The sequence below is a fragment of the Lepeophtheirus salmonis genome, chromosome 12 (assembly GCF_016086655.4).
Source record: "Lepeophtheirus salmonis chromosome 12, UVic_Lsal_1.4, whole genome shotgun sequence".
NCBI lineage: Eukaryota > Metazoa > Arthropoda > Copepoda > Siphonostomatoida > Caligidae > Lepeophtheirus > Lepeophtheirus salmonis.
In genome coordinates, this window is record NC_052142.2 from 6496374 (window position 1) to 6521914 (window position 25541).

Sequence of the window (25541 nt, forward strand, 5' to 3'; positions counted from 1 at the left end):
TTCAGACCCCTGTAGTCTATTACTCTTCTCACTTCGTCATTGCTTTTCTTAGGTTTCAAAGAATTGTTCGAAATGGCTGCAGCTGATCTCGGTTATACATGCATTCGAATATCCTCTCTGCTCGTCTAGGTAATAGGTACATGCTGTTGGCTAAATAATACAGTTGGAATGTTTTTTGCCATGCTTTGAAATTAATTTAAGTAGTATTATGCTCTGATGGGCGGGCTTTAGAGATGCATCCACTCGACTTTTTCTTCCGACTCCAGGGTGCAATGGCGGCACTTTGGACACTGACCTTTGCTGCATTCTCGAACTCGTATCTGAGCTCCACAAATTTTTTCGGCTGAGTTGTAAGATCCTCTTCAATTTTAGAGTAATCCTCGTGGTATGTAGACTCAGTCAAAGCAAAGTGAAGGATATAAATAATATTTATCAAATCATTGAAAAAGAAACGTCACTCGTAATGTCGAGCCTCTCCTCGTGGGAAAATGATGACTTCTTAAATTTTTATGATTTAGAAGAAATAGGACATTATTTTTTATTGTGTAGTGAATATTTGTCGTTCACTTTTAAGCCAAAAAAAAAATTTTTTTATAGATAAGATTATGGAGCTCCCTCAAGAAATAGATCATTCTAATTTTTTACAGATTTAAAGGATTTATCCAACATATATTATATTTTCGACTACTGTTGCTTCTGCAAAATTAAAAGAAGATATATTTTGGGGATGTAGCCAATAAAGCATTATATTTATTCTTTTGAAAATCTACTGCATATATTACTAAGATGTTTCTCTATTAAAACTGATGAATCTGACGGTTTAAATTGTTTAATGTCCTATTTTTTTTTAATTTATTGAAGAAATCGGCAAAAAAAATTAATTAAATTGCCAAAAACTTTGTATCTCCTGTGAATGAAAATATACCTGAGAAATGGAAATACGGAGCAGAGAAGAATAGGGCTGCCAAAAGGCGAATAGTAAATTTATCGGGATAAACTTTTGAATAGCTGGGCTGTTATATTTTAAAATATTTAATTTTTATGTGTTCAAATATATAATCAATAATTATATAAATATTTCGGTTATAGTTATTTCGTGAAAACATAAGTCTAATGGGATCAACTTCCTGACACACGCCTTTTTTATTCATTAACATGGCTACTTAAGTATCTTGAAAGCCAGAGGGTAGAGGCGATAAAGATATTTTTTTATACTTAATACATAGAAATCCTTAAGACCATAGCATATTTATCAGAACATTCCTTCACGGATAGATAATATATACTGAGCTGTAGTGGAATCCCCTTTTTCCTAACTTAAGTTGAGATGGCCGTGTCGACAGAGCCTTGCCTTACACAATATTTCTGAGTTACCAATTTTATGAACATTCGAAATAAGTAGACAAGCAAAGGAACTTTAATTTCTTTTCGATAAATTTTACCAACAAAAATCTAAAACTGAGACATGAAGTTGTAGTAGGCTGAAGCTCTTACAGACTCAAAATAGATTTAACACCTGCCAAACAAGTCCTTAAACAATGACAACGTAAGGGTGCATTGCTCTACTCAATATTGCTTTTAATAAGTTATAACCGGAATTGAAAGAAGAGGTAACTAATAAAATAAAATTTTAATCTGTTCTGTCAGATATTATCAAACCCGATTAGAGTAAGCGGAACACATTTGCATTTAACTTATAACTTTTGAGTTCTTAAGCTGTAAGGTAAACCTTATTTTTAATGGAACATCAGGTCAATTAAGAAAATGTTTCTGATAAACCAATATTTACTTTTATAAAAAAATTGCTACATTTAACAGATGAACTACTACTAATTTAAATAATATGGAGTTATGGAGACAGAATTTAAATAAAAAAGTAGTACATTAAAAATAATGGACATATGATTTAATGACAAAAAAATAAAACAAAGCTACCAAAAGATAAAATAAATTAGCCATAAGTGATGTTTAACAATTATAGTTGATCCTTCTGAATATAGTATTAAACATAGCAAGTTTTTTTAACCTAACGCATCGATACATAATTTATTTAAAGTACAGTACACATGTATCTTTTATTGTCTATGAAACACAGCAAGAGCAGGAATTAAAACTTCGGTATCATTGGATGATGAGATCACGCTTGAGGTAGACATTGAGGTGGTATTGGCAGTGGTATGTTGCTTTTGGACTTCATGTTTTGATAATGGCATCAACGTTATAGCATCAGAACATGGATTACCAGTGAAAGGGGCTGAGAATACGCCATAGCTGGCAGTATTCTCAGCCCTAAAGGCTAAAAAAGACTTCGTATAATTCGTTGTACTATCTGGGCTAACACCCGTCCTCTTAATATGGCCTGGGGATCCTTCGAAAAGGGTTAACGATGATTTATTACAATTCGGTAAGATTTCTATCAACCCCTCTGCAGGACGGGGTGGACACCCAGGCTGAGAGTTTCCCTGTATTGAGATATTCCGAGGTGAGATCAATCCATTGCGAGCAATATAAGGCTTCGTTTCAGAATTAACGGCTAAATTATAACCAAGGGACTAAAAAAATGATATTGGATACTATAGTTAAATCCGAACATATTGTAGAACTTACAGATGAACTTCCATTTACAGGAATAAATCCTGGAGCAGATGGATTAGGACTAGGTACCTCGTGATAATTATGAGTTGACGATAGAAGAATTGGAGTACTACCAGACTGAGGCCTTCGTATAAACGAATCAAAATGATGGTCAAAAATGGATGCATTGTTCTGAGATGATGGTGCACATGGCGGAGGCATACTATTGGTCGGTTGGGTCAAATTATAATGGCTAGACCATGACTCAGTACATGTTGTGTTGGAAGATCCAGATTGATGCTGCTGTGAAAGAGAACCCTGCTGACACCATAGGTTATTCTCCCCAGTTACAGCAGATACGGAACTACTCTGAGGAAACCCGAAGTGACTATGCTGGTTTGCCTGCTGGGTGTGCTAATAAGATAATAAACGACATAAGGTAAATGTTATTACGTGTTACTAGCTTACCATATCAATCTGTCTATTATTCAAAGACCTTTGTGTTGTCGACAATTTTGTAGAATCACCAGAACTCTGAAATAAATAAATGAAAAATACTTATAAGATGATGCTCAAAATCTATGATTTATTTATTTATTTTAAAACAAACTAAAATAGTTACGTATCTAGGACATATTAGTCCATAACGCTGCGTAGATCTCTAACGCATAAAAAAAAATTGCAAAGAAAATAAAGTTAATACTTAGGGCATTCAGGTACGTCAACATAAAAACAATCTTGAATCAAAATCTCTATAAGGAGAGTATCCCATTTTATTCTTGTTTTACTTCATATTAATATCTACAGCCCAATAATTCAGAGTAAAATAACGGGTTTTAATTCAAATTTTTAAGATGGATTAAGAACTCAAGAATTTTATCTATATTTGAATAACCAATATTTGATTTAAGATACTTATACAGGGTCTAACTGGTAATTCCAGACAAGGTTTGCAATAAAAAGAGTAACATGATCAAGGTTAAGTTAAGGTCAAGGACCTTAACTTATCAACATAAAAATAGAAATAAATTTTATTTGATTCCACCGCTGTCAGCCACTACCACGCGCTCGATCTTGTTCCTAAAGCTAACATGGAGGTAGTTCCATAATTTTTTATAAGAAAAGAAACAAACTTTTCGCCTGAGGTCACAGATTTGGGCATGGGCATATTTAGAACCAAAGTTAGATATATATATAATTTAGTTTAAGTTATATATTTTACCACTTTAATTGATCCGTAGCACTAGTTACGTGCATCTAAAATTTAACCTTGATATTCTACCATCCATATTTGCAATAATGTAAATTAGGATTTATTTTTACCACTTCAGCATTAATTGTAAGCCTTTAAATGATATACTCGAATTTAATTTAACAGTTGAATATATAGATTTCGGCGTAAATGGGTTAATATCAGAAGATGATCGTTTAAATGTGATAACCCAACAAATTAGGAAACATAAAAAATTAATCAACAGGCGGAGGATTTTGATATTTTTATGTTTAGTTCGCAAAGAAATCACAATTGATATTGAAAAAAAAATGTTGTCTTTGATACCCGATTCTTTGTCATTGACAAAGACTGTGATTGAATTGCGAGTACCAAAACGAACCATTCACCGTCATCGAGCTCATAGAGCGCTTCTTGGCCAGCTTCGACAAGGCCTTTGTTGTATTCTCTTTAATTGACCTCTTCAGACCGACCAGAATGGTCAAGGTCATCATTCTTGGTTACGTCGCTCTACGTGCATAATGCTCTTGTTATTTCTGAAGTTAACAGGCTTCTGATTGATCTTGTGATCCTTGATTTATGTGTTCTTGGCTCCCACTTGGGCAAAATGTAATTACTTTACTGCCATTTGTGCCTCCTTATCCTCTAAAATTTGTATTAAAGACGATAGACGTTCTTGGATGACTTTTTAGTGAGCCCTTTCATATTCAAAGGTTTTATGCTGTCATTCTATTATTCATGTGTCCCAAATTGAAGGACCTTTGACATTAAAGTTTCAATCCAGAAAACTATAGCATAACTAAATTTCATCGCAATTGGTAAAATTAGAGGTATATAAGTAGGATAAGCTATCATTTCCGTAATGTATTCATTATCCCACCAAGTTTCCCTATAACTTTTGTATATTTTCTCTGCTTCTTCATCATTCATGAGTTATAATTAAATTCAATTAGATAAACCATTCAACCATCTTGGGCTCATTTAATATTAGGAAAGTACTAATAAGCGTCACAGCCAATTTCTTATTATCAACTTAAACCTTTTCAATTCACTTTATTTTAAAAGTGACCTCCTCGATTCTTATATTCAATAACTTCAGTTGATATATAAAGCATTGTAAAAAAAATAAAAAATTTGCTTCTATGTTAAGTCTTTAATTTTTCTCGATTTTTTGGTGGTTATATACATTTTTTATTAATTTTAATCAAGATAATGTAATAAATAATTCCTTTTTCCAATGCTAAAATGTAAGTATCAATTTGTTATTTACTTTTGATTTTCAGCTATATACATAGTTATTTCATGTCAAAATATGGCACAGAATCGTAGAGATACCCTAAAAACTCTTTTTTTAAAGGCATTAACGGTAAAAATGTTCATTTTCAAGTTCTACAGCTTTAAAAATAATAAATGTGGTCTCTAGCCTGTAGGCACTCCAAGAACTACATTATGATACATAATATAAATTTAAGGTAAAAAAATATATACGATTAAAAATAGATAAAATTTAAAACTATAGAAAATAATATATGGCCTTCAAACATAGAGGCCACTTTCTTTTAAATACTATTATTCATCTCATTTTCAGTCAGTAACGACCTTCGAAAGCTAGGTATCAAAATTTCATGATAATCTGTTCTTTAGTTTGTGAGTTGTGCTAAGTGCGACACCACTTTTGTTATTTTCTAAACAAGTGATCAAAAACAATTGGGTTTTAATTTTACACTGCCTCTTAATGGTAAAAATACTGTTCAAGCTAAGCAATGGCTTAAAAAGTGTTATGGGAATTCTGCAACGTAAAAAATATTTTTTTTTTTAAAGAAAGTATTTTCTTTGTTAAGGAAGATACTTTTCTGACCAAGTGGTATTAGTAAGAATGACAGTAGAAATATCTGTTTTTTAATTATCGTTTTTCATTCAAGATGTTCTGAGCTCTCGTTGTAACAGCATTTATTTATTTTCCCTATGAGTCTGTATAAAATTTATTTATCTTGGTCATGCAGTGGGTAAAATGGATCAGTCATATACGATCTGTAGGCTCTTGTGTTGTCTAGAAAAAAGAGCAAAACTTATTTTGTCCTTGAAAACTCACAGAAAACTTTTTATATTTGAACAACTAAATCGATAAAGAGGGTAGTTATTTTTTAATGTTGAAGAGGCTTCGATTAACTGATAGCATGTAATTTGAAATAGTACAAAAATGAGTCAACGTTTGAAGGTTCCTCCTTAGGATAAAAACTTGTAACATTAAAATTATTTAAGGAAAGATGTAACTGGTCTTGAAGTATGGCATATAATACCATTTGCTAATTTATAGAGTTTAATTGCCATTTTGTAGAGTACAGGGCATCTTAACGATTTACAATGTTGAAGTGAATTCATAGAAAAAGGAAAAAGGCTTAATGATCGTCCACATTCAGAGGCAATTCAAAATTGATCCTGAGACCACAAATATCATTTAAAAAAATCCAGGAATTTCTATGGTTGAAATTGCTAAGAAAAAGTTTGTGTGTCCTGCCCCCGTGTACAATTTTATCAAAGCTGACTGAAATAAATCCCTTGAGATATTTAGAGAGGCTCTTCCAAAGACACCAAAAATTCCGTGTCAAAATCTTATTAAATCAGGAGCCGTGGATTATTTTTTTTAAATCTTCGAACAATAAAACATTTGATATTGATCTAGTCATAAATTTGCAAAATAAGGGTAGCTTTAATTAAATTTGCTACATATACAGGACAAGATAACCTGCAGCAGTAATGATGCTATGTGTTGCATAAATTTGTCTTAATAAAGGATGCCGATTAACTGCAGCAGACTACTTCGTGACCTAGGAGAAAAATTTTATTCCATAGGTCTACAAAATCAGTAAGCAATCTCGAAAGTATACTTAAGTATTTTAACAAGCCGGAGCTTTTTCTCATACTACAAATAATGTTCCAAGAGTGAATGACAAAAACATATGAACATTTGATTGAAAGAACTTCGGCCTCCACATTACCCAGACTTCAATCAATTGGACTTCTCTATACGGCGGTAAATATAGTGCAGAGGCTGACAAATACGCCATAGTAATATAGAAAACCTGAACTTATCTATCAACTATTAATGAGGCCCATGGAGATCAAGATACAAGATTGATCAGTCGTTAAGAAGCTGCCAAGCTCTTCGGATCTCTTTTCTTTGAACAAGGGTGAGTTTCTGAAGACATATTCTTCGGGTGCTCTTCTTTAGAGAGGCCTCTTGATATACTTAAATTCAATTCAAATGATTTTTTCCTGGTCCTTCCCAACTCCACATTACGAGTGAAGTAATTAAATTATTATTAATAATACTATTTACTCCATAATTAAATGTTTGTTAATTTAGTTTATTTTCTGAAGTTCTTTTTTTCCTTGCCCTTCCATTCCAAGATTTGGATCTGTATAATAAGACACACTTCTATAATAGCAAAAAGAAACCACAATATTAAAAACAAACAAAAAAACATAAACACTAACATTTTTCTATATACTTGCCTTTAAAAATAAAACACGTAATATAATTGATTTAGAAAATTAAACATCTAGAGGCTCATAGCTTCATGATACATAAAAATACCTCATTTTTATTATTGAAGCTCCCTCAAAAACGTTCTACATCGTTGTCATTTTGAGATAATACCACTACAATAGTAAAAGAATAGAACTCATATTTAAATTGCTCTTTTAAAAAAATTCCATATATTCGCGTGCCATAGCTAGGAAGAAAAGTGGTGAAAAGAGGAAGAAAAGTGGTGAAAAGAGGAAGAAAAGTGGTGAAAAGAGAAAGAAAAGGAAGTTTGTAGAACTTAAAAGGTGTGAAACTAAATCCCTCTTGAGAGTAGGATCCCGAATTCAGGATCAGTATTCATCAATGGAGAAGTGTGTATGTGTGGGAAAGAATCCCTCTGGAACGGTACCTTTCCTCTATGATATGATTTAGTGATGATTTGCTCTGATGACTTCCTTCTGTATCTGACTCCCAACAAGTTTGCTATGAGTAAGGGTGATAATTTTGGTAAGAATAGAAAAGCGTGCGAGGAGAAGAGAAGAAATACTTATGGCATCATTGATTAAATAATATACATCTTCTTCTATCAATCTAGAACGTTATCATTCCCGCCTTTATTATTCAATATTAATATAATATTAGATGGTGATAGTCGATAGAAAACTGAATAAAATGCCTAAAATAACTTCGCATTCTCTCTCGATTTCTGAAAATGGAGGCCCAGGAATTTGGAAAATACTTACCGGATGAGAAACAGATGGTTTGTCGGATTTGTCGATATAAATGTGCCTTTAGTCCCATGTCTAGAATTACACACCACTCGAATATCCTCATTTAATAACAAGATTCATCTATAAAATCAAGTTAACGATGAATACATCAAAACAGACTTAAACTCTGATCTCACAAAAATACTTATTACATGTAATATACCCTTATCCATTGCTAATCATCTACGTTCGAAGTTTATGGAGAAATACACGGGTAAACCTATCCCTTCCTGAGGAACAATCATTAATTTAATGGAAGATGTTGGTACTGATGTTATTTATAGAAATACATATAAAAATATTTTGAGTCATCCACACCAAATGACGATCAAGTTATCAGTAAAAAATATAAAATATTTACTAATTTTGAAATGAAACACTGAATTTAATACTATATAACAGTAAGTATTCAATTTTTTTTAAATTTAACCCTAAAATATGATTCAATTTTAGCCAAAATTATCAAGAATTATCATAAACAACTCATTCAATGGCAAAAAATAAGTCCATAAATGGGCACAACAACGGGAGTAGTAGCTTTGGATGGTTCGCAAATAGTTTGTCTGAGACTAATTTCTTCACTTAAAGACTTGGGTATGATCATTAGGTTTTCCAATATTACATAGTCAATACATATTACTTTTTTATCAATTAAGGCTTAGCTATGGTTGATAGGCTCCAAGAAATAGTGTTCAGAAAACTCATAAGAGGCAAAAACAACTGCTTAAATGGTCACAAGAACAGGGGTAGTTACATTGGGTGTAGCAATATAATTAGCAATTGTGTATAATCTTCATGATAATAGTATGTTGTTATATAAGCATAAATAACGGGGGGGTAAATCTTTTTTGATGCTCTTAATAAGGAGTAATATCGCCGGACATTACTACATAATTAGGTTTTGCAATAAATCTTTACGATGGATTTAATTCTAACATTTTTTTTATTAGTATATTTATTTTCTAATTTTATGATTTTGATATTTACTTTATTATTAATAATTAGTTAGATCTCATCGGTAGAGATATATCTATCCTGTGCACAATTGTATATAGCAACTTCCACATGGAGAAGAGGGGTGATTATCTTTTTGATTAAACTCCACGTCTCGCTAGTGTTTTGCAACCTAAAGTTATGACATATAACTGGATTCCAATGTCAGAACAAGAAAATATTATTTGGATCAATCTACTATTTCAATATTCTGTATATATAATTTATTGTTATTAGTTATATGATTCCAATTGTTTAATTTTGTATATTTAACATAAAGTTATGATGGTATATTTTTTAGTATGTAGATTATATTTAATTAAAGCCTTCTTTTTTAAATCTGGAACTTCAAATACATTTCGAAATACTCTACTTGGTCGTTGCATTAGCTATTCTGAGAATAAGGTTAAAATGAATTGCAATTTCATGGAGTGTGACGTTTTCAAATCTACTGTAACGGATAAAAAACCTCTAAGTCAATTATACGTAGTATATCTTCATTAAATTTTTTGCTAATAAATAGTTTCGTTATACCCTCAAAAATCATAATAAAGCAGTCAGATGATAATCACATCAGTATTTTAAACAATGATACCATATGTATATTCCCCCCCCCTTCTCCTTGCACGCGTTTTTCTCTACAATATTATCAACCTTAGCTATGAGTGATCTTGTGACTAAGGAGATTGAAACAAGGATGCATGAGTGCATAGATCCATGAAATAAAGTCATAATGTACGAATGTCTGGATGAACATTGGTCACAGTCAAGAAAATAAACAGTCAATTATTCTTTGTTCAACAATCACACCGTCGAGATTGATTAAAAAGATATATATTGACAAACTATAATAAATAAATATGCTTTAGAATCAATAAAAAAAATTATGAAAAATCGTGTTTTCTATATACTTAGGAAAAGTACAAAGTCTGGACCAGAGCAACATTTTTATGGAAACGAAGAGTTGCTTTAATCTGGATTTATTAATACAAGTTGAGATATGATGAAATTAAATGTAAATACTAATTTAATAAATCTATATTTTCTGTTGAACAATTACCCACTTATAAAAACTTTTAGAAATCTATATTTTCTGTTGAACAATTACCCACTTATAAAAACTTTTAGAAATCTACAGCATCAGCACTGCAATTAATTTTTTGTTACCCACCAATCTTAACTATCACTAAAATATGTATTAAGAAAATATACACATTTGAACGGTATATAGAACTCCTAGGATGAGCTTTAACTAAACACGCGTGTTATTAAATTGAGTCACCTGAAATTTCTCCAACTTCTGCTCCTACACAGTCACTTATTATAACATTATACCTTCGCCTTGTTCTCGGAAGCTTTTCTCATACTAGAATTATTCTCAAACACTTTGTCATGACCTAATATATAAGACATAAAAGTGATCATGGATTTTAGTAGGAAGTGTTGATGTCATTTCAATATTTATCGATGTCTTCTCATTATATAAATACATTATGAGGCACTTTTTTGAGATAAAATTATATAATAGATGATACCATCCTTTCCAAGGATAAAAATGTATATGTTAAAGTAAACTAATGTTCAAAATTTTAACAAATATTAATTTTTTTTACTTTCATATTTAAGAAAATTTTATTATTATCTTCCATTTGGAAAGCCTTTCAAGGCTATAAGATTATCCTTTGGGCTGCTAGAATGAAAACAAAGACCAAGTATCTCGAATTTTACCGCATTTTTAAAAAGTCTTCAAAAATAAAGCTAAATGACCCTTGCCGCAGGCATCTCCGATGTCCAATGTAAAAGTTATTTTTATAGTTATAGTTTAGAGGAAGGGTCCAACAAGTTCTCGCAAGCTACCAGTAGTCCGCAACCCCTATCTAAGTAACTCACCAAATGCCCTTGGCTAGATAATACTCTATTTTTATATATTTTAGATATGCAGTACTTTCAACGAAAATATTTGTAGCTATATTCATAAGAGCAACTTCAAAAATGGCGCGCCTCACATTTTCAACATTGTGTAACGACATTTTTACTTTTTCTAGAAATATATTTTTTTATTTTGTATATGTATTTTCCTAGTATTTGTATTGTATACATTTTGATATCTTTTTTTTTATAAATATAATTTCAATTTCAGCAAGCCAATATCATTTTTCCCTTGTTTGGACAACAATGAAAGAATCTCTATTGTAAAAAAAGAAAAGAATCTGTTATACCTTTCTGCATGTTAATACTTAATATAATATATTTACAAATTTTGAGACTTCTAGATTCATTATTTAATTTAAAAAAAAAAATATTTCAATAGAAAGAGTTGTTCAAATTCGGAAAAAATGTTAAAACATCATTTAATTTGATGGTAGAAGATGCTTTCCTCCAAGTTCCGGCTGTATCAACATTGAAAAACTAGGCCTCAGACATCGTCACAGCCACCAGAAAGTCATCTACTACAAAGAGATCGTTCGACGGAGCACTGAAAGAGGTAACTGTGAAACCGAAACGACTTATCTACCTAATTACTCTAGATATCTGTCGAGAGAAAGATATCACGGCTTCAAAGGCTATTCCGCTTGCCAAGCAGTGTTGTTCCCATTATAAATAAATACTCCAAATCAAAAAATATTCCTATGACAGCGTCGCCCACCAACTGGCTGAAGCACTGCTAAATTTAGCTGTCCGTCGCTTTAAAGACCTAGAGAAGAACCCAGTCCTTGCCAAAGCACCAATTCTAGATGATTACTTTGGAAAAAGCTCCTTACATGATTTGACTAAAGAAGATGATACTATCCTTCAGCTTAAAAGATAAATGTTAGAGATTGATAAGGAGCAAACACCTGTCCAACATTCCATCCAGCAAGTGGAAGCTCCCTAACAAAAGTCAGCTGTATGGGCCACCTTCCAAAGGACTGAGTCTCCAACTAATCGACAAATGTCAAATACCAAAATGGAGATGCAGTCTTTCCTGTCCGAATAGTTGGATCCAGAATGGAACTTCAGAATTTTGCTATTTTTAGGAAAATTCTAATTGTTGTTTAATAATTTAGAACCGGCAAAATTTGAGGTTTCAGTTTCCTTTTAAGAACCGAGGGAAAAATCGATTTTAAGGCAAAATTGCTAATTATAAGAACCAAGAATCTATTTTTCAGTTTCGGTAAAAATCTTTTCCCATCACTAGCGACATATATAACATTGATAAGTGAATAAGTTACAATAGAGATATATTTGTAGTAATAAATATAACAATGCTAGTAATAATATTTTTTGATGTTTTAGTACAGAATGTGAAATGTGTCAGAAACATGTAAATGTTCAGGAAAATAAAGCTCATTCATTAATTTAGGAAAAAATGTCAAGATAAAAAAAAGGAAAGGTGTCTAAATGGAAAAAATGCCAAGATTCTTTTAATCTGATATAATATCCATCACCAATATAATATATAATAAGAGAAATGAAAAATGAACAAACACGACAAGGGTTCCAATGGCAGGATTGCTAATCACTTAATTCTCCGTTATAATTAACAATATCATTAGACATGATGGACTATTCATAATGGACAATACTCTTGGATTGACGGATAAGCATTTGCAAAATACTACGTAAGAGCAGCGATTTCCACTTCGTTATGATCCAGGATGTGTCAGAAGAAGAGTTGGTTGGCTGTGGAGTGACAAACCACTAAGAGGATTCGGGGAGGTAGTCACAGGTCGAGTCGTTGGAGAGTACGAGGAAAACTGTAAAGCTCAGTACAGTTGGAGCAACCTGAAATTGCAATAGAACGATGGTCTTCGTCTCTTCATAAACCTGCTTTCTTGCCCAAAGAGAACGTAACAGGCTGCATTACGTAGTTGTCTAAAGGACTCGAATTCTCGAAGTTGTTCATCTAAGACTGTGAATTCATACTTTCAATGTATCAAACAAAGTATGAGAACCATAAAAAGTGACTTATAGGCTCTTTCAACGAATCTTATCAATCCCTATATAACAATTGAATAGATTCAAGAATTGAATTATGAAGGGATATTTAAGAAGAGATTTAAATATTTCAAATGTAGGATTATTTATTACGGGGTCATTATAAGATATTGAAATCGTATACGTTAAGATAATTTTGTTATGTGTTTGCTTGTACAGCCCCATAAAATATAAGATCACTCAAGAAATAAAAAAATCAAACTAAAATCTTAAATGATACATATTTTTTCTAAGTGGTTTGTCGCTCCACAGCCAACCAACTCTTCTTCTGACATATCCTGGATCATAACAAAGTGGAAATCACTGCTCTTACGTTGTTATTTGCAAATGCTTGTCCGTCAATCCAAGAGTATTGTCCAATATGAATAGTCCATCATGTCTAATGATATTGTAATTAATAACGGAGAATTAAGTGATTAGCACTCCTTTCATTCGAACTGATGTCGTGTTTGTTTATTTTACTTTTTTCTTATTTTATGTTATATTGGTGATAGATATTATATCAGTTTAAAAGAATCTTGCCATTTTTTCCTGACGCCGATTATATTGATGATATTAAAATTCGATTTAAAGTTCAAATACCGCACGATCAAATTGACTGAATTTGTATAAAATATGTTTATGTAAAATTTTTAAGAAATAACAATCATATTAATAACTTTTTGGACAGTTTTTCAGTGATTTAATATTGTATCTGACTCTTTAAAAAATCATCTTCGGGTTTTCATTGAAATAAAAAACTTATTAAAGTTTTTCTTTGTTTCATCAAAAAAATCCCGGCTTGCTTTTATGTTATCACCATACATATAAATATATAAACTGAAGAGATAAAATGAAATATTAACCCTCTCTAAAGAATAGGATTTTTTCTCCAATTTAGAAATTACATTATAATTAGTAATTAATATACATAGTCAAGATCTTTCGTTCATTATTTTGCCGTTTTTGGGCACATGCAAAGTTTACGCGTTTCAACTAAGAAGAAAATATAACTGATAAGAGCAGAATCAAACTAAAAATTAATTTTATTTAAGACCATATAGAAGTTACAATCGATGATGGGACTTATATATATATGTTAAAGTAGAAGTTTATTAAGTAATTTTCAATTATTAAAAATAAATTATTTGCGATGAACTTGTTTTTAATGCATGATAGAAATAATACTGATAAAATGGTTCATTGCCGTTCAAACAAATACTAGGAATTATTTTGATCAGATAAATATTATAAAGAGATAAAGTTTAAAATCAATTTTATTAGGTAAGCCCTTTTTTATGTTACTACAACTAAGATCAATACTGAAAATATTTGAATATTTATTAATAAATACAAAATAATTTCCTGATAGTAATAAACATAATTGTGCAGACAAAGAGAAAATAAAATTAAAGAAATAATTGAAGCGTTTATTTCAAAATGAACGTTAATGATTTTTAATGTGAATAATTTTAAATTAATTCTACATAAACTAGTTACGTATGAGAATGAATATTTCCTTTTTTTTAAATAAAATCCATTCCAACGATAATACTCATTACTCAGATGCAATACCAATATTTCAGTGAATAAAAAATGATTTAATATTACTTACACTAATTTTTTTAGGTTTTTTTTCTATCAGACGTTCGCACCGTCTAATTTTGCAAATTTGATGGCTTTTCTCATTTCGACAAGGAGCACAATCTCCACAATTATCCTTTTTTTGGCATCCAGAACATTCTCCACAACGTTTTCTTTTCTTTTTGGTGGGTTTATCTCCATCTATGGAAGAAGCCGGCTGTTGTTTTCGTTGCTTGGACTGACGTGGTTGTAAAGTTTGTCGTAAGGAAGGTTGAGATGGAATCATATGTTGATTAATGATATTAGTTGTAGGAGGTTTAAAAGAATCTGGTTGAGTAGAAAGGGACTCCGGACTTGGATCGGTGGAAGAAATGGCAGCTACCTGTCCAGGCGTATCTTGAAGAGAGCTGCTCTCACTTGCACTCTCTTCCAGAGACCCTGTTCGACATTTCTTGCGGAGCTGTGAGACGAGTGTGGGGTGTGTGTCCAAGGAGGAAGAGGTGGCCAAAGAAGGCTGCCTCGACTCACCTCCAGCCTCCACAGCGGCAGCGGCAGGAGCAGCCTTGGAATACATTCCTTGAGCTCTTCTTTTGCGGAGAGAAGTCTCCAAGTGCGAGGGAGGGGCGGGCGGTCCTGACGCATTCATCAGTGCTCCAGACATGGTGCCTGGCACACCCAGGCCCATGGCGGGGTAAGCATAAGGGCCTTCCGGGGAGTATCCCAGAGGAAGCTCCTGAAACTGCGACTCGAAGGACGGAAGACGCTCATCCACATTCCGTCCGTAATAACCCAGGCCGCCACGAAGTAATACCTCGGAACCTTCCCATGGACGATATTGGCTGCTTCCAGGCAGACCCACACTCTCCAAGACGCCACCCACTCCAGCACCACCGCTACACAGTCCAGAACCTACAAATTCCCAACTCACTCCCCCTTCACTACCAACCAAACGACTACCCACGAGACCCACATCCCCACCCACACTTCCGCCGACACCCTCGTCATCTTCTCCCACGACTCGACTCTCCATGGATCTCCACTCCTGGAGAGACACGTTCACAAAACGGAAAACAATGCTCAGCAAAAATCCACTTCACTTAGAACTAACAAACACACTCAAGCATCTTTCTCCTCCTAACACGTCTTTCACGTTTACTCACTACAATCCACCAATCCAAACACTTCCACCAAACGCACAACACCACCAAACGCACCAATCCCACCAATTGCACCCCTTACTTTTTCCCTCCCTCTTCTTTTTTACCCCTCCCTTTCCTCCCTTTTCTCCCTCTTCCACCCTCTCTACCTCCCTCCCTACTTCGCTCCCTCTCTTCTTTCTTCCTTCCTTCCTTCCTTCTTCTCCCCCTCCTTTTCTCTCTCCCTCCCTCACTTTCTATCTTTCCTCAGCATTCACTAACTCCTTACATAGAATCCCAAATCAATCCAAGGAGTTTCTCTATACTTCACAAAACTCTCTATTTCTTGTATTACCTTTTTTCTGTAAAAGTTCTTGCCACATTTCGTCTTTAGCAATTTATTATTATTTAGGTCTATGGTAAGTCTTCATTACTGATGATGAGACATGGGAGTGAGTATGAACGCAAGAAGAAGGATGGAGAGAGACATATCGTATTCCTTAATTAAGACCATTGTTGATATCAATTGCCTATTATATGGTTTTAGGGGGGGAAATAACCTACTTATACAAAAAGAAGAACCTTTAAATGGCATTAGTACAGGGAAAATATTATAAAGGGTGTCCTTTTGGATGCAAGAAATATCCGCGTTGTACAGGGATATTTTTAGTACTAAAATCCGTAAAATCGGATAAATTATTTTTCAACGTACACTTTAAAATATTTTCCTTTCTTTTATATGGTATGGTTAGTGTATAATAAACATTTTATTCATCATTTTTTTTAAATATTCTATTCAATTAATGGGCAAGAAAAAATATTTAAGGGTTAAGAACTGTTCCATCTGTCGAGGGTTGATGAAATTTTTTTTTATCTAAATGTCCTACAATTATCACAAAGGATTTATTTTGGTAGTACTATTTGACAGAATATTTCTCCGATCTTCTGATACACCTCATCTTTTGTCTCACTCAGAGCTCCCAGTAAAAATCCATACATTTCACTAGACATACATTACGTCATAAATGTGTTTGTTTATTGATAACATACAAACAAATTGCTGAAATTTAAATTACGCACGTACATATTTAAACAGAAACTAATATTTTTCATGTCCGAATATTTAAATTATATTGTTAAATACACCGGAATTCTATGTGAATGGAAGACATTCTTTCCGGGGGGGAAAAAAAGAAAAAAATACAGTCGCTTTTTATAGTGAGTGCTTTATTTTGGTTATAAAACTGATTCGATGAATATTTCCAGATCCCTTCATTCTTTCCTTCAGGACGAGTATTCCAAAAGTTCCTGTTAAGAGTTAGTCTTAGACGACGAAGTACCTTCTGATTATTGCTCACTCCTTTTTCAGCATGGTGATTTGTCTGTGAGAGTATTGAGAAAGCCAATGGATTTCGAAAATACAAGATATAGCCACAGGGAATGGGCAACAAACTTCAAAAGCGATATTTGTGCCTGTTCCTGTTCATAGAAAATCTTCTAAAATATATCTCCATTCAGGCACGGAAACGTAAAAAGAAACGCTTCTAAAGCCACTACATCTGCTAAGATATCAAGTGAAAATGAAGCCATTATTCAAACAGAGCAAGCTTTTATCCTAGCAGACTGTGTCATTGATTTCAATAACTGTTGTTCAAATTGTCAATTAACGCTTCCAAGTAACATTCAAAAATAAAACTGAAGACTTACTTTAATTTTACTACATGTTAGAATTATGTTGGGAATTATTTCCAATCTTTTTTTATGTCAATGTTAAAAAGGATCTGTTAATTGTATCATAAGAACTTCAAAGTAAGCCTTATGCTAATCCATGACATTATAACGTAAAACAAACCCCGAAAATTTACCAAGAAGATATTTTCACTGCTAATAAAATTATATATATCATGGAAGAGGAAGAATAGCGCATGAAGAAGGTACTTTTACTGAAATCGTCGTTTCTAACTATGTAGCCAAATCACTGTTCTCGAGACAAAAATGTAACTTCCGATAAATACAGCTCGTGGCAAAATTTCACTTCAACTAGTAAAAAAACAAAAAGTAACTTGGAGTAACTTACTCTACTTTTTGTAAAGTTGTGTAAATATACCTTATCTATAACCTCATAATGAGGTTATAAAATTATTTCTTTATAACTTGTGGTGTACTTCCACAAGTATTTCAGTGCTGGCTGACAGTGGCTTTGAGGGCCTGGTTTTTTTCAAAAACAATCTCGTAGATCATCACTTCTAAAATATATCAGTCGCTCAAGGTTTTATGGAATCTAAATATACTGATGAATCAAGAATAATCAAATAAGAGACCCGATAAGGAACTCAGGGAGTTATCTTCCTCTATTCAAGGCTTCTTCATTGAAAATCCTGAATATATTAAATCTTAAATTCAGCTCTATTTTGTATTCTAGTCTTTTGAAGGAGCTCTGATGTGTCCTTAATAAACATAACAAACAAATTTCTCATCTCTAACACAATTTAATTCAATCACAATCAAATTTCAATTTCATTTAGATGGCTGAACGTTTAATGAAAATATAAGCCATATTAGAGGGAAGAATTTGAATTGAGTTACTCGGTAGTTCTAGTTTATCCCTGATATAGATGGATTTTTTTGGTAAATTAGAATATAGGTATCTGCATCCACTCATTGTTTCAATGAACTCATTACTGTTGAATTGTATATTCTAGACACTTTCCTCTTACTTTAAATTTGATGTACAAGGATCTTGTCCTTTTGGAGGAAGATATCGTGGTTCAAAATTTGGATATCTCCTTCTTTAATGGAAGCATCATTCATTATTTATGAAGATACAAGTTAACATCAAGAATCGTGATAGTGAATTGTAACCTGTCTCAAGACTGAATAGATCCGTCACTCCAGAGCTATTTTTATATCCAATATAGGAACTATCTCCTCCCTCTGCTCCTTTTAAATTCCTTCATTGAAATTCAGAAGTATTTTTCTTCTTAAGTCAACTCTGTTTTGTCTCTTACTCTAAGAAAAATATTTTGTTTATGATTCCTTCAGTTTCCTTGATGTATTAAACGCAGGAATAACTTATCTCAATCACAATTCCATTTATAAGGTGGAGTTTGTGTTCTATAATTTTTATAGATAACTATATAACCTGGACCCTTGATTTTTTATTACCTGCGTGCCTCTTATGTCATTGGAAAACGAGTGGAAGATAATTCTAGACTCCTAAAGATAATGTGCCTATCTTTCTCAATAATTTTGTCTGCATTGCCAATGCATATTCTATTCTGCTGATAAGTATATTTATTTATGTATAAAAATATTTTATTTCATTTTATATATGCATAATGTCACTAATAATTAGTTGAATCATTTGTCCTTTCAAATTAGTCTGATTCTCTGTCTATGACTTAAATAAGTTTTTTTTTTAAATTTACCCATACTTATATAACTTAATATTATAAACATACGTTATAATACCTTCGTAATGTTCACTATTTAAATATAACGATAGAGACGTCATACTTCGTAATAATTAAATTTCTATATAATACCGTGCTTCTTACAAATTCGAATAAAGTAAAGTTATATTTGAAATATTGAAATTTGCCTAATCATCGTAAAAGGATCTCTTCAATGTTGCAATTTTTTAATCTCCTTCGCAAGGAAGGAATCAAATCTGCTCTCTTATGATGGATGATCTAGTAAATAGTATATTTCTTTGATTTCTGGCTTTGGTGTTTCTCTTGAAGAACATATTTTCAGAGTTTCTGTATTTTCATCTCATCAAAAATTCAAGCCCTGATTTTTGCAATTGTAAGATAAGCTGTCTCTGGATATACGAACAACTACCTGAATAGTCTTAGCTTCAAATGGTGTGCAAGGTATTTTTCTAACATCCGTTTCTTCGGATAAACACTTGTGTATGCTCCATAGTTTCGAACATGTAAATGTGGAATTTGTTTAAGATAATTGTAAGTCTTTTTAGTGTATTTGAATTATAGGATGAAGACAGATTTTATTTCTATTAATAATTAGTATATTTATTTCGGTGTAAAAGTGCCCCAATATATTTTTTATATATAAAATTTACATTTGTTGCTAATAACTTATTTAATCCCTTTGTAATATTTAATATTGATAACTTCTATGGCATATCATTTGTCATTATTAATTTGTTTGATTTTCTATCTATAACTTCTATTAAAATTTATAATTGATATTTTTTGTAATAGTAAATCGTTATTTCCGTTGATTTTTATTTACCTATACTTTTTTAACCTAATATCAGAAATAAACGTCATTTATTTTTGTCTTTCGACAAAAAATAAAATACTTCAACTTATCAATTTACTAGTAATCTACTGCTACGGCTAAAGTGTTAGCCATTAGTTTTTGATTACTCATTGCATAATGTTATGTATTCGTGACTCCTTTCCTAGCTTCTTATCTTTTAGTTATTGTTATTATTTACTATTGTTATAGTACTATCTTCATTATTCTTCTTATAAATAACCGTGCATTGTGTATGTTTGTCAGAAATGTGATGATTATTTGTTAATAAGAGTATAGACGTACTCGTATTAAATTACAGCGTCTCTTTTCTCCTTATTTCTATCGGTCGTACTGGATTCCTTTATTTAATAGTTTGTGTCTCTTCAACCTCGTTAAGACACAACATATAACATATCATATTAGTGACTTTAAGGCAAAAAATTTAGGAGATCTTAATGGTAATAGATCTATAATATAGAAATATGAAAGTTATTTTTAAGAGTTTCACGAAGTAAATCAAGTATTCCTGAATTTGAAAATTCCACTACTTTTTATATTAACTGTTATAGTGTTACATAAAATACAGAAAAGTTTCATTTCTATAGCAGAATCACGAGATATTCTATTCTCCAAAACAATAACTTCAATCAATAGTACCGTATGTCTTGCTCCTGCAGTTTCCCCACATAGAGTTCGAAGACTAGCCCTACTTATATGTTGTTGTTTTTTAAATTAAGAAAATAAATATATATATATTATTTCACGCCTTAAGGGTACGTCGACGGTAAAGTCACCTCTCTCTAGATCAACAGAAACCCCAATTTAATTCAGCAACATTCACTTCTAAAACTGGGATATATTTTAATCTATTAAAATTGCATATATTACAGTAAGAGTTTATAATACTAAAGTAAGACCCTAAAATAATAGCACCGATTTAAAAAAACGACATAAAAATAGCCAGGCTTCTTAAAAGCATCCATGAATAGTAGTATTTATTTATTTTACAGCACGCTTTTCCATATTTCCCTCCTCATATTCTCCATGGCATCGCACTCTGCCCATAAATTAATTTGAGGCTCTGTTGTATCTCGGTCTCATTTGTCAGAGAGACACGACCGAACTTAAACAGTTAGCTTTCATTTCGGACTTCCCCAGCAACGTAAGCACGAGGATGAAGTCAAAACCGGAGTTCCTGAAACGGGCAAAGACCAGTGGGCTGATATGGCAAAGGCACTGACGAGTGAAATGAGAAACCTGGGTTGTAAGGAACGAACTACGGATATTGATCCAGTTCAATAACTTATAAGTGTGCGAGCACCAGAAATTGTTACACCGACCATTCGTATTATGAAATCCCTGAAGACTTTCCTTAACAATGTACAGATTATTTATTTATGGTATAATGTATCAAAAGCTTTGACAAATTATATAGTTATCAGGAAATATCCAGCCGTAATTCCAGGAAAGTATGTAACCTGAAGGGTATGTTTTCCATCTGTTTTTTTAGCAAGTCATACTGATAGGAATGAAGAAACGGGCTCTTTATGCACTTTATTCTGTTACATAAGATATACCAGAAAATCTTATAAATACAATTATTCATTGTTAACGGACAGTAGTTATTCAGATATCCAGGGTTATTATTTACTTATATAATAAGGAATATATGTTCATCAGATGCAAATTCTGAAAAAAATCTATTATTGCAAAAATCCATTACCTTTTCATAAAAAGAGATAATTATGGGTGCTAGAAGATCGAAGTATTTTTTGTAGAATTCAAACGTAAAACTACTGAGTTCAGGAGCTTTGTTGAGTTTAGTATTCTTGTTATATCTTTCCTAACTTCTTCGCGCGTCAAGTATTTCTCTACTCGATTCTTGTCTTCTTCAATCTATTCCAAGCTAATTCAATTACTTCAACAAGGTTCAAACTCATATTTACTCCTTGCTTCATACTCTTGAAATGATATTTATTCATCTCCCTTTCCACTTGGAATTATATAAGGCAGGTTTTTCTTTTTAAAATAACATAATCTTTTTATTCTGCCTCTACACATTTGTAATAAAGCAGCGGAAGAATGATGTCCTTTGTCTGTCTAAAAAAAGTAAGAGCTATTTTAAGATGCACTTCCAGTTGTTTTGTATTCCTTGAGAGAACCTTCTCTTTATGAACTTCTCACTGACACGTAGTTGAGGCCAGTTACCAACATTTTTCCCCACGAAAGTCAAGATAATTTTTATTGAGGAATGATAAGTTTTTTGGTTAAATAAATACAACGACAATAAAAACATTCATCAAGAATGACCTTCTTCCATGTCATCAAATTTCTGTCTCATGTGCTAAACAGTCCAATGTATGCCACAAACATCCCCTCTCTAGAAAGCTTATACGAGAAATTGATATGGAAAAAAGAAAACGAGGATGCCAGCAACAAACCAAAAACACACTAGTATACAAAAACAATAGTTTGTCCCTGTGAATCGTGTACAAATTTTCAAAGCTCAAATTTATCAACATTATCACAAAGAACATGTAGTAAGAGAATCATACTTTATATATACATTGGAATCTCAAAGTGGCCACCCTTGGCTCTACTTTAGTATTTATCCTAGGCCTGTAGGACTTCCAGGTCTTCTTCACGTATTCCTCCGAAATGATAGCCAACTCTTTTTCCATAGCATCCTTTAGGGCATCCATTTTCACATAAGAAGTGGCAGAAGCCTTCCTCTCGAGGTCTCCCCAGATACCATATTCAAGAAGGTTGCAGTCTGGTGAGGACAGAGCCTATAGAAATTTGTCTTGTTGTGTACTCACCACTTTATGTTTCATGTTGCCTTTGTGGCTTCCAGGCTCCCCTTAAAGCTTTTGTTAACTTCCTTCAACTTTGTAATATTAGTAATGGAGCATTGGAGCAGGGATCAATGCAGGAGATCTCGCCATAACTCTTTCCAACGTCTAGGAGCGCTGATACATAATTTATGTTGCCTCCCATCTCAGTTGGGGTTGGCCTAATTAAGAAACTTGTTTCACAAAAATATATATTTTTATTGCTCTACCAGTTGATATTAAGGACAAAATCGTTAAATATTTAGTAACACCAATCCAAAGTTTCATCCACGATTTGCTGGTATACACTGTATATGAATGAAAAAATCATTCTGCAATAACGAAACATTTATTCTATAAAGAAACATGTGTACAAATCGATATCAAGAAAACTAATTCTATGATGTAGTTGTAGATTGTACTTATATAGAGTTAAAGTAGTAGTCTGGGAGCCTGCCACGGAAGATTTCACCCCATAAGGTACAGAAGATTTGGCCCCCCCTGGCATTACTTATATCGCCTAGAACATTGAACTATTTTTTATCAGCCTGACCACCCCTGCTGGGTCTGGCCTCCAGATACACCTGAGAATAGCCTCTGGAGAGTTTTTTTTAGCCATAAGGTAAATGGAGAAAACTTGCACTAATGTATAGTACCATGTTAGGATATCATAAAAACCAAGACTGGCAAATAAATTGGGTCGGAAACTTGAGGTCAGACCCCCTAAAGTCACCCCAAGAGACTTTGAATTTACGGTTTATTTCAACCCATCAAGTACATTGACAAAATTTGCATCAATGTATAGTAGTACCATTTCAGGCATAATGAAAAAAAACAAGACTGTTAACTAATTTCTGTCCCGGAAAATTATGTCAGATCCCAAAAATTATCCTTTTCCCTTAATTCAAACAATATGTTGACAATGCCTTATCAAGACATTATAACAATAACAATTTCACCATATTTTCAGTTACTCATAGTGTTATAAGCTTTATAGATACGTATTTAAATAAAAATTACAAAGCCATTGGCTATGGATTGTGTGAATTTAAAATCTCCTCTTCATTTTCCTAGTATCGTTATATTTGTCAACATGCACTTAAGGAAAAAACACAAAATAAATAGAATTTCATCAATATCATTTTCTAAACAATGTCATTGATTAAGTTCCTAGTCAGCAGTTGGCAACATGATAGTTTGCCTTGTTTGTTGCAACAGAAAACACTCTTATTAATTCAGGAGATACATGCTACAGCTAAAAATTTGATAATGGAAGAGTCGTTAGAAGTATAGAAGGTGGTCTATGCAGCAAACATGAAGAAGCTAATAGTCGTATGTTTTACCGTCTTGCAAACGTTGTCATTCGCACATCCGACACCAATTGCCTTATAATTGGCCTAGGTTGCGGTTGGTCTTACTACCCTTCATTGAAGATATGGATAGAAGCCGGGTTACAAAACAACAGCCCTCAGCAATTTATCAACATTACTCATATGCATGCAGCTCTTGGAGATACATTCTACAAATTACTACCTGCCTACCATCCCTTCGTGGGGTTTGACTATACATCTTTATTCAATGGAAAGAGGAAAATAAGACCACTAAAGCTTCTCCAGAAAAGCAAAGAAGCGTGGTCAGCTTTTAGACAGGTTGGACTTGCATCTGAAATCTACACATTGCCTGTTGAAAAGTTTCTATGCGAAATGTAGAAAAAGAAAATAACATCAGTAAATGAAATCCGGTTCCAGTTGTTTTTGGAAAAGTACAAACCAAAGAAACCGGAGGAATGAATAACATATGTGCAAAAGTTGGATGACAGTTCTTTACCATCATGTTCAAGATCACTACTCCAAAAGATACTTCACACTAATTTAGTTGTAAGACGGTGGCTTACTGCAGCTAGATCGACCTAAGTAGAATTATCTCCCCAAGAGTATAGATGGAAGAAAATAAATGGTTGCTTCCAGTTGGTGTGGTTTGATGATGATGATTTTCCAAAAAAAATCATTAGATGTTGTTTGTACAGAGATAAATCTCTTCTAGGAAGATAGTGCAGAAGGTAAGTTACAAATTTCATGTTTAACTCACAAAATTTTGTGGGTACAAAATTTTTCAAGAAATACTGAAAGTACTAGAAACAGAAAAAGAATGCAATATTAGGCCAAATTAATGTCTAAAATAAACAAAAATGCTCATATATTTGATAAAAAGGGTGATACTATATACTGCCATGAAAACAAAATCATTATTGATATAACGAGTCTTAGTTGGGATGAATATGAGCATTCTACCAATACTTTAATACGAATACTTTGAGTAGACCTGGAGTATCTGAAATTGGGTATATCATAAATAATAATATTCCCATCAATGATTATCGAAAATCCTACCTATTCCTACACATATTCCCAACATCTGCAAATCCTTCAAACGTATTTCTTCTCCAATTCTCAGATACAGTATTATAATCTTCAGTATTAATGAAGCCTTCAGGACAATAAAGATTTTTTTCTGTTAAGCTAAAATTGAATGAGAAAGGTTCTTTTAATGAAAGGCAATAAAAACTAATCCATCCAAGCAGCCATTCCCATTGGATGCTTTGGGTTATACTCACTTGGCTTTTCTGGTGGTCATAACATCCAAAGTTCCCATCATTATCGTAAAAGGTGG

The 25541-nt window shown here is 32.7% G+C and overlaps 1 protein-coding gene and 2 long non-coding RNA genes across 4 annotated transcripts; 2 read left to right on the forward strand and 1 right to left on the reverse strand.

Annotated features, from left to right (window-relative positions):
• Window positions 1-1891: 1891 nt before the first annotated feature.
• Window positions 1892-16223, reverse strand: LOC121126632 (uncharacterized). The gene is made up of 4 exons (XM_040721931.2): window positions 14670-16223; window positions 3043-3108; window positions 2608-2988; window positions 1892-2552 (listed from the first exon to the last, which is right to left on the reverse strand). The coding sequence occupies exons 1-4, from the start codon at window positions 15666-15668 to the stop codon at window positions 2076-2078; spliced, it is 1923 nt and encodes a 640-aa protein (XP_040577865.1). The 5' UTR covers window positions 15669-16223; the 3' UTR covers window positions 1892-2075.
• On the forward strand, window positions 3602-13289 carry LOC139906865 (uncharacterized). 2 transcript variants are annotated; one of them, XR_011782966.1, is made up of 3 exons: window positions 3602-8505; window positions 8558-8698; window positions 8761-13289. It is a non-coding gene; the product is annotated as an uncharacterized lncRNA (long non-coding RNA). The 2 variants fall into 2 exon arrangements; XR_011782965.1 differs by having other exon boundaries at window positions 3602-8698.
• On the forward strand, window positions 16047-22008 carry LOC139906866 (uncharacterized). The gene is made up of 2 exons (XR_011782967.1): window positions 16047-16122; window positions 16187-22008. It is a non-coding gene; the product is annotated as an uncharacterized lncRNA (long non-coding RNA).
• Window positions 22009-25541: the final 3533 nt, after the last annotated feature.

Bases quoted from the DNA above. Each gene is read 5' to 3' on its own strand.
- LOC121126632 (XM_040721931.2), bottom strand. From the start codon at position 15,668: ATGGAGAGTCGAGTCGTGGGAGAAGATGACGAGGGTGTCGGCGGAAGT. The intron at 2,989-3,042 runs GTAAGCTAGTAA...TTATCTTATTAG, and splicing joins ATAATAGACAGATTGATATG to CACACCCAGCAGGCAAACCA. The intron at 2,553-2,607 runs GTAAGTTCTACA...TCATTTTTTTAG, and splicing joins CTGTAAATGGAAGTTCATCT to TCCCTTGGTTATAATTTAGC.